The sequence below is a fragment of the Lipotes vexillifer genome, unplaced genomic scaffold (assembly GCF_000442215.2).
Source record: "Lipotes vexillifer unplaced genomic scaffold, Lipotes_vexillifer_v1.1 scaffold528, whole genome shotgun sequence".
NCBI classification, from domain to species: domain Eukaryota; kingdom Metazoa; phylum Chordata; class Mammalia; order Artiodactyla; family Lipotidae; genus Lipotes; species Lipotes vexillifer.
In genome coordinates this window covers 198,723-208,348 of record NW_006794582.1, presented here as the reverse complement: position 1 = coordinate 208,348, position 9,626 = coordinate 198,723, and the positions used below count along the sequence as shown (strand labels likewise).

The window sequence follows — 9,626 nt, the reverse complement described above, 5'->3', positions numbered from 1 at the left end:
AAGAGTGGCAAGCAGAAGGATAAAGTCAACAGAAAGAAAGTTTCTCATGACCACTCGATCTATTTCCAGTTTATAAAGGGACTGGTTACATAAAACATCATCCAGCACCATTATGTTCTGGCTGCCCCACATTTGAGCTTCGTATTCAGATCATTGTAAGGCATTGCCCCATTTCAAAGGGGAAAAGAATAAGCAGAAGAAAGGTAAAACTTAACCTTTGGTTAAAGTTATTTTGGGAGTGTGGTGGGGAAGGACGTTTATATTATACACTAAAGAGAGACTCAAGAATTCTGGACGGACTAAATTTAGTTTTTCTCTGTTCTTCAGCATCCCTGCTTTGTACACCTTTACAGAAGGAAAAAAATTTAAAAAGACAATCTGAAGGCCTGGGTTCTGAAGAGTGGGGCAGGAATGTAGCACGTTAATACTTACTTATGGCCATTCAAAGCAGCATGGTGCAGAGGTGTATACCCAGTGCTGTCAACACAGTTCACATTTGGCCCTCTCCAGATGCTACAGGGGGAAAAAAAAAGACTGAAGTCACAAACCAAATTTAGAGACAGCTAGCTGCCTGGAAAAGAATTCTGTGTGGTGGTTATAACCAAACGGGTTACTTCCACATGACTCCTGATAAAAGAAAGCAGCTTTTTACTACAGAAATGCACAGCACTGAGGGTACACAATGGGGTGCTGAACAAGAAGTCAAGTATCAAGACAACGGTGTCAACGTTTCAGAGCTTGTTTTCCTGTATCATTCTCCTCATTGGTAACTTTATTATTCACTCAGTCTGGGACTCGTGTCTCTGAATACTGTCAGGATTGTAAGAACTCGTTGAAAGGTCATCAAAAATATCACTGAACCAGGGACTTCCCTGGTGGTGCAGTGGTTAACAATGAGCCTGCCAATGCAGGGGACACTGGTTCGATCCCTGGTCCGGGAAGATCCCACATGCTGTGGAGCAAGTAAGCCCGTGTGCCACAACTACGAAGCCTGCACACCTGGAGCCCATGCTCTGCAACAAGAGAAGCCACCGCAATGAGAAGCCCACATACCGCAACGAAGACCCAATGCAGCCAAAAATTTTTAAAAATCACTGAACCAAACTATTCAGTCAGTTACAGGTACTGAGTACCCACCTCTACTCCTGGTGACTGAAGTCTTGAGAGAAACTCTAGACCAGATAATCAGGATCATTCAACCACAAGGACCAAGATCAAAGAACCCACATTCATAAAAGCACCAGGATACATGTGTTAAGATGCAAGGGACAATTCTGTCTTTCCTTTGTGAATATGTCTTATTGGTAATAAAAAGAATAACAACAGAATCTACAATTTGAGTGCCTTATTTGAATCAGAAATATCAGACTAAGACGGTTGAAATGTCATCTCATTTAATCCTCAAAGCCTTAATTCTGACTTCTGTTTCATACCTTACTACATTGGCCAGAGCTTCTAAAATACTATTAAGTAGTAGAGGGCAGCCTTGTTTTGTCCTGCTAATGCTATTGGCAGTTAGTCTGAGGTAGACAGTCTGTAACATGTAAAGGAAGTATCTTATTTTTTTCCTTTTTAAATGTATTAGAAATACTGTTTAATTTAAATACGTTTTTGCGTCTATGGATAATATCATAGTTTTTCACAGTGAACCAACTAATTTTTTTTTTTTTTTTTTTTGTGGTATGCGGGCCTCTCACTGTTGTGGCCTCTCCCGTTGTGGAGCATAGCCTCCGGACGCGCAGGCTCAGCGGCCATGGCTCACAGGCCCAGCCGCTCCACGGCATGTGGGATCCTCCAGGACCGGGGCACGAACCCGTGTCCCCTGCATCGGCAGGCGGACTCTCAACCACTGAGCCACCAGGGAAGCCCTATCAATAGCTTTCTTAATGTTGAGCCATTCTTTCATTCCTGGAGTAAACCTTATTTGGCCATTATCCATTAGGGCCATATCAGTGACTTCTACTTGAGAGTATTTTACTTAGCATTTTCACATCTTCATTCACAAAGGAAGCTGGTCTAAAGTTTTTGCTTTTTGTGCTATCATTATTGGGTGATATCAGTATTAGGTTTAAGTCACAGATCACCTGGGCAGCTATCTACGCATTTCTATATTCAGGAATCACTGACATAGAGCACTAAAATTATAATCACCAGTAAAACCATCTGGGCCCAGAGCCTTTATACACAGATGTTGGAAGCAGCATTATTTATAACAATAAAATTTTACAAATAGCCTAAAAGTCCATCAACAGAGAAATGACTATGATAACTAAGGTGGAGACAGACAGAATATTATATACTATTTATACTGCTGTGTAATAAGACAGCATAGAGGTTACAGTGTAATGCTAAGGAGAAAAAAGAAAGAAAATTGTAAATATTGTAGAGAAAAAATATATATGAGAGACATTTATCAGGATTGTAAATTGAGTGTAATTGAGTTTACCCCATCTCCTGTCTAAAGTTGTATGAAGTGAAACGATTCCCACCCTACACCACAGATAATTGATGGACATAAAATAGATAGAGAGATTCAGCCTAAGAAAATAAGAAAAAATGTTATCAAGTAACTGGCAATGTTGAAGGATTCCTAAAAGGCAGAAATCAGACAAGACTATATCTACAGAAACACAACCTAGAAGAATGCCAATTAAAATAATCACATACCACTTTTCACCTATCAGACTGACAAAAATGAAAATGATGACGTTATAAAACGCTTGTAAAGATCAGGGAAACAAACACTCTTAAATACCACTGGTATGAGTTTAAATTGGTGAATTCCTCTGGGAAGACAATTCGGCAGCACCCACCAAAACCAAAAATAGACATTCACTCTGGGCCAGCATTTCCACTTCAGGCACTATCCAACAGAAACGCCTGTACATGCGCACAAAAGACACATCCTTGTTCAGGACTGATCCACTGTAAGAGTAAGAACTACAAACTTAATGTCCACCTATAGGTAGGGAGTTAAATACCAGGTACCCCAATAAAATGAATTATTACGTAACAGTTAACAATAACAACAAAGGAAAGAAAACAAGTTGGACTTATTTGTCATGACATGGAAAGATTTTATAAGATATGCTGTGTTACAGTAAAGTGAAAAAACAGAAGTCATTGTATAATATTCAAAAGGTGAGCCCTCATTTTATAAGTACACACATGCACACACACACACATATGCACACGCACACACAACCCCCCCCCTTGGATGGCAATGGGAAGCATGCTCATCCAGTGTTGACAGTGGTTTCCTCTGGGGAAGGAAGCGTGTGTCGCGGGGGCACCACAGAGTGGTGAAGGGGGACTTCCACGTTCTGCTCTGTATTCTACCACACTATGTAAAACACAGTGAGAATACATTCATGTAGTAGTCTTTTTAGAATATTTTTTTTAAAGAGGGGAAGGAACCTATGTACAGGGAAAAGAAGAGAAAAAAATGAAATGTTAATAATAAATGGTTGTATATGTGTGACATGGGTCACTTTAATAGGCATGTAGGTATTTGGCTTAAAAGCTTAAGATAAATTTTAAGTGAACAGAGAGGACATGTGTACTGACAGCTACATTATTTGTTCCTTGTCAACTAAGGAAGCTGGTGACAAGGTCAGGAGCTTGAGTTTCTTCCTGGTGTCCCCATCCTCCATTAAGCTTGGATTCCTATAGCACCTTCCAAACAAAGAGTTAAAAGCAATGATCTCTTTGTCACATTTATACCTCATTTCCTAAACAAAAAATAATATACCTATGCCTGACAATGAATAGAACGATGGAAAGTGAAACAGATCTGGAAAATCTAGGAGGTACAATTTTCATACTTAGTTTCAAATTGCCCCACAAGACAAAAAATCATCATTCTATTATAAACTAGGTGACACTAAAACCCAAAAACAAATTATTTGCCCCAAATTACAAGCCAAATCAGTGGCAGATCCAAAACTCCCATTTATGGTGCTCTTGGCCTTTGGCCAAACAGGGACTTTGTGATCTAACCGGATGACAAGAAGAAGTGAAGATGCAGTCATACAAGGTCGCATACAATAGCAAGATGACTGGAATAAACAAGAGGAGTTGGGAAAAAGGGAATAGTAACACTGGTTAAAGCAGCTGGGAGCTCAGGTCTGTCAGCTCCTAGTACTGCATTAGGAATCTGCTACCTCTTCAACCATCTCAATCCAGGTCCCAAAGTAACCTTAAAACTGAGGTTTAAACTGCCCTTGCTTTTAACAAAAAGGCAGAACTGAGCAAGCCCTCTGTCATTTTCTAACTTTTACCTCCATGTCTCCGGTTTAGAGGTGATTAAGTTTGGATATCCCATACCAGCACTAAAACTACCTCAAAACAATTAGAAAAGAAAGGCAGAAAGATAAGCACTTTCCTGCATAAAGCTGCAACTTTCCCAACTGGGTAAGGCCTTTTTCCCTCCTTTTGCTCTAACTAGCATTTCTTCTAAATGCTCATGGGGAAAAATTTGGGGGAATGGGGAATATATTAAATAAAACCTAAATGAAGATAGAGAACTCTCTTCTCTCTGCTTGGAAGCTTAGCTTCAGACAGGATGGTAGTAACATCCCCCTCCACCCAAGTCTCTTCCTTTTTGGCAGCCCAAGAAAAGAGCTATTTACAATCTAGGCCTTCCTCCCTATCACAGCTGTCCTATTAGGTTTCTCTAAAGCAGTAAGTACCAAAGGGCTGATCACTGACAAACAAAAGCAGAGCACAGAGCACCAAGAGAACCAGGAAAAGAAAAAGAAAGGTACAGGAGATCCCTAAACATTTAGTGCACCATCACCACAACACTGATTACATTTGACCTTGGACCACAGTGAATTCTTTATGCTGCGCTTCCATACTATATATTTTAAGCCCTTTAAGGGACTCCTTCATGTTTCCAAGAGCACAGCACTGTGCAAGGAACTGCCCAGGGCTACCAGTTTGCAACTTCTAACATTCGGTTTTTCCTAACCTGCGACCCCAGTGTGGCATGATCTCTGTGTAGTGTAACGAACCTGCTACTCTCTATCCATTAAAAATGGCAACAATCTCTTGATGGGACATGTAAGCATACTGCATCTGAGATATCTTTACATAAAACACAGAGACAGAAGAACCATAAGTTGGAACCAAAGTGGCCAGTCCACTTTCATCTGTGACTACTCTGTGGGATCAGGACTAAACGATATCCTACAGTGCCTCTTAGCTGTCAGCAAGCTTGCTTCACGTTGTCCAGTTACCTAACTGCTTACTTCACACAGACAAGTAATGGCATCTCAATGGGCTGGCAGAGTGTCCAATCCAGTTCAACTGAATAAATGTTTAGGCACTATCTTCCATACGCCAGAAAGTTATAGTCTCCACCCTTGAGGAGAGTGGGGAAGTCAGACAAGTAAACAAATGACTATACACTGCGTGAATTCTGGGAAGTATGCAAAGCATAGCTCACGGGGAAATGGGAATAAGGGAGGCTTTGCAGACAGACAGACACTTAAGCTGAGCCTTTAAAGCTTAGATGGAATCAGCCAGGCAGGAGAAACAAGGAGGAAACGCCCAAATTCAAGGTCTCCTGAGCAGTCCCAGCAAACTGGGGCAAGTGCAAGTACCTGTGAGTGGCTGGAGCAAGATGGTGAATGCGAGGATGGAGAGGCAGGCAGAGCCGGTCATGAAGGGTCCCGTGGGCCACTGAAAGTTTCAAGCAGGGAATGATCAGATGTAAGTTTTACAAAAATCCTTCTGTTGACAGCTGGGAAGTGGGAACTTAGTGAATTTGTTATTCACCATACTGTTGATGGTTTTAAATATTTCAGAATTTGAAAAAAAATCATTATGCTAAGCATTTGTATAGACTAGACTAGAAGTGTGTGACTAGACCCAGGGAGCCCAGCTACAAGTTAGCAATTCAGGCATGAAGTAAGGACCTGAACAAAGGCAGTGGTGAGGAGCGCTGAGAAAAAAGGATAGATTCAATAGAAAAGACAGGATCTGGTGACCAAATTGGGTGGGGGCGGGTGTGTGTGAACAATTCAGTGGCTAATGAGAGAGTAATTTGAGGAGGAAAACCAGTGTTGCTTTGTTTTGTGATTGTGGCAGTATGAGGCAGGGGAGGGGAGGAGGCACAGGGAGTTTTGTTTTGGATTAGTTGAGGCTGAAATGAATTTGGACTCCCATGTGTAGATGTCCAGTCAGTAGGCAGATGAGGGTCTGGAACACCATGGTTACATGGTTAGTTTAAAATGACAATGCTCAAATGTTGACAAACATGTATGTTGCCCTTACAACGGTATTATAAAGTAGGGAATACATGTTGTTATTTCCATCTTACAGGTAAGATAACTGAAGTCCAAATGACTTACTGATTGTCATATAGCTAATTAACGTGGAACTGAAACAAAATCCCACGTCTGACTTCTAATGCATATTCCTTCTAGTTTATTCAGGCTCTTGACCTTAACTGTTGAGACAAAACAACTTGGAGGGACTTCCCTCGTGCCTCAGTGGTTAAGAATCCGCCTGCCAGTGCAGGGGACACAGGTTCGAGCCCTGGTCCGGGAAGATCCCACATGCCACGGAGCAACTAAGCCCGTGCGCCACAACTACTGAGCCCATGTGCCACAACTACTGAAGCCCACATGCCTAGAGCCCGTGCTCCACAACAAGAGAAGCCACCAGCCCGCACACCACAATGAGTAGCCCCCACTTGCCACAACTAGAGAAAGCCCGCAAGCAGCAACAGAAACCCAATGCAGCCAAATATAAATAAATAAATTTATTTTAAAAAACACAAAAAAACTTGGAGCTCTGTGGGTCTCCTCCTGCATTAGTTCTTAGGAAGTCAAAGACTCTCAGAACACCAAGTCGGAAAAGGGCCTGCTCCATCACTGACCCTGTGAAGAGGGAGCAACGGCAACAAACTTGAGGGGGAAGAGAGGTTCTGGGCAGCTCTCCATCAATTCTTCATTAAATCATTAAGGTCTAAACAGGAGTTTGTCTCATCAGCCTTTTTCTGCCAAAGGCCTTCTCTGTTTTTCTCTTTTAGTTACCCTTGTAAAGGCAGATTTATCTCTGAACCTCAGGAAGGACTGGCAGTTTTCCAACAGAAGGAAACACTGTCCAAAGTCAGTCTAATTTTAAAAAGACTTCATCTTACTCAAATGAATTTGACACATCCTTACTAAAATGCTTTCTACATAATTAACTGTTGAGGGTAAAAGGAGAGATAATAAGGAGTCTAAGAAACCATTCCCATTGTCAAAGAAGCTTGTGATCTTTGGAGAAAGACACAACTTACAGACATGAAACGATCAGACAAGAAACCCCCCAAAACAATGCCAAAGGAATTCTAGTTGACTGGGAAAAACTGAACATGTATTTTTATTTCTGCTCAATACTGAAACCCACTAAAATGAGAGTAAAAACAAACAAAAAAAGAATACAAGAAGGATAACAGTGAACATAAAATGTCAACATTTTTGGAAGATGAAAAGTAGATAAATTAGCAAAGCTGAGAAAGTGAATCCCTGCACGCAGGGAAGGGGATGCCAATTCACACAAGCACCCTGGGAAGGGTCAGTGATTAGAAGTACCTGGTGGCACAGGAGACCAGAGATGAGGAGGGGCTGAAAACGAGGACTTGATACAAATTCTGTATGCAGCAGCATTAGCCCACCAGGTCTCCGGTCACATCCAGGGCAGCCAGTAGACTATTACCCCTGCACCCAGGCAGGAGAAGGTGGATTTATTTTGCAAAGAAACTGAACCAGGTGGGCTCTAAACCCAGGAACTTTAGGAACAGCAGAAGTTAGGAAGAGGCACTGTACCGAAAGCAAAGGCCCTAAAAGGAAGTTTACATCCTGAAGGATGAGGTTCCAGACCTGCTCACCCACTTGGCTCCCAAAATGCTAAGAGCCCTACCCTCCCTCCACTTGCAAACAGAAGGTTAGAAGATTTTTTCCTGTAGAAACCAAATGACTCCACAGAACGGTTCAATAGATGCCGACTTTCAGGAATTCCCCAACAAAGCAGGTGGATTCCTGCCCAAACACCCTAGATAGAGCATATAAAACCCATCCCTGACAAGTTCATCCCACCTCTATATAGACCATCCAATCGGCTTTTCTGGTGTCTCACTTTTAAATTAAAATGACAACCAAGGGTCACCATACATTTGAGGAAAGCATTCAACAAGAAAAGAGAGAGCACAAAACAAACAGAATAAAGGGACTCTAAGGAACCAAATAAAACTTCAACCAAAAAAGCCTATTATCACACAAGAACTGGATTAGAAAAAATTGGAACAATCAGTGTAAAGCTTTTGGAAATTAAAAAATTCTAGTAGTGGGACTTCCCTGGTGGCACAGTGGTTAAGAATCCGCCTGCCAATGCAGGGGACATGGGTTCGAGCCCTGGTCCGGGAAGATCCCACATGCCGTGGAGCAACTAAGCCCATGAGCCACAACTACTGAGCCTGCGCTCTAGAGCCTGTGAGCCACAACTACTGAGCCCATGTGCCACAACTACGGAAGCCCGCGTGCCACAACTACTGAAGCCCATGCGCCTAGAGCCGGTGCTCTGCAACAAGAGAAGCCACCGCAATGAGAAGCCCACGCACCACAATGAAGAGTAGCCCCCGCTTGCTTCAACTAAAGAAAGCCTGCGCACAGCAACAAAGACCCAATGCAGCCAAAAATAAATAAATAAAATAATTTTTTAAAAAATTACAGTAGAAATATAAATAAAGAGCTAGATGATAAAGTTCAGTAAATCCTTCAGAAAGTGGAACCAAAAAAGAGATAGGAAATTCCAGAGAAAAGATAAGAAAATTAGAGGACCAAGAGTTCCAGAGAAAGAGAGGAGAAAATTATCAAAATAAATTTTCCTAGAACTGAAGGATATGAACTTCTAGTTCAAAGAGTCCATCTTATACTTAGTACAATAAATAATTTTAAAAAAGACCCATCCCAAGGCACACTGTGAAATTTCAGAATACATGGGATAAAGAGAATACAGTCTCCAGAGAGGAAAACAGTTCACATACAAAGGACTGACTGGCATCAGAATTTTCAATAATTTCAAGACTTTCAAAAAGTCTTACGGCTTTCGTTTCTGTAAGCCGTAAGACAAAGGAGCAATGCTTTCAAAATTCGAAGGTGAAATGATTTCCAACCTAGAATTCTATAGCAGACAAAGAATCAGTCAAGTATAAACAGAGAATAAAGGTATTTTTAGACATGCAGAGTCTTAAATTTTACCTCCCACACACCCTTTTATCAGGAAGTGACTGGAGGGTGCGCTCTACCAAATAAACGAGCAAACCAAGAGAGAAGAAGACAGGCATCCAGGAAACGGGACAAAGAAAGGCAAAGGGAATCAAGTGTACAGCAAGCCTCAGAAATACCCAACCATCGCTGGAGGACGCAGGGCTTCGGCATCTGTGGGAGAAAATAAAACTGACAAGATCAACTGATGGGTCTGCCTGGAATGTGGAAAAGAATATTTAGGGATTTAAAAAGTATGGTTTTAGTTTGGGGATTAAGGGTGAGCTGGACATAGGAAACTCAGAAAACCAAGAGAGGTAGAAGAACGAGAAAAAAAAAAAAAGGATTGGAGAATATTAATTGGGTCAG

The 9,626-nt window shown here is 41.6% G+C and overlaps 1 protein-coding gene across 1 annotated transcript in view; it reads right to left on the bottom strand.

Moving 5' to 3' along the window:
- Window positions 1-9,626, bottom strand: part of ANKS1A (ankyrin repeat and sterile alpha motif domain containing 1A) — a 188,818-nt gene that overhangs the window by 116,007 nt on the left and 63,185 nt on the right. Inside the window, exon 2 of the mRNA XM_007467237.1 lies at window positions 433-513. Within this exon, the coding sequence (XP_007467299.1) occupies window positions 433-513 (81 nt within the window). The remainder of the gene's footprint in view (window positions 1-432; window positions 514-9,626) is intronic.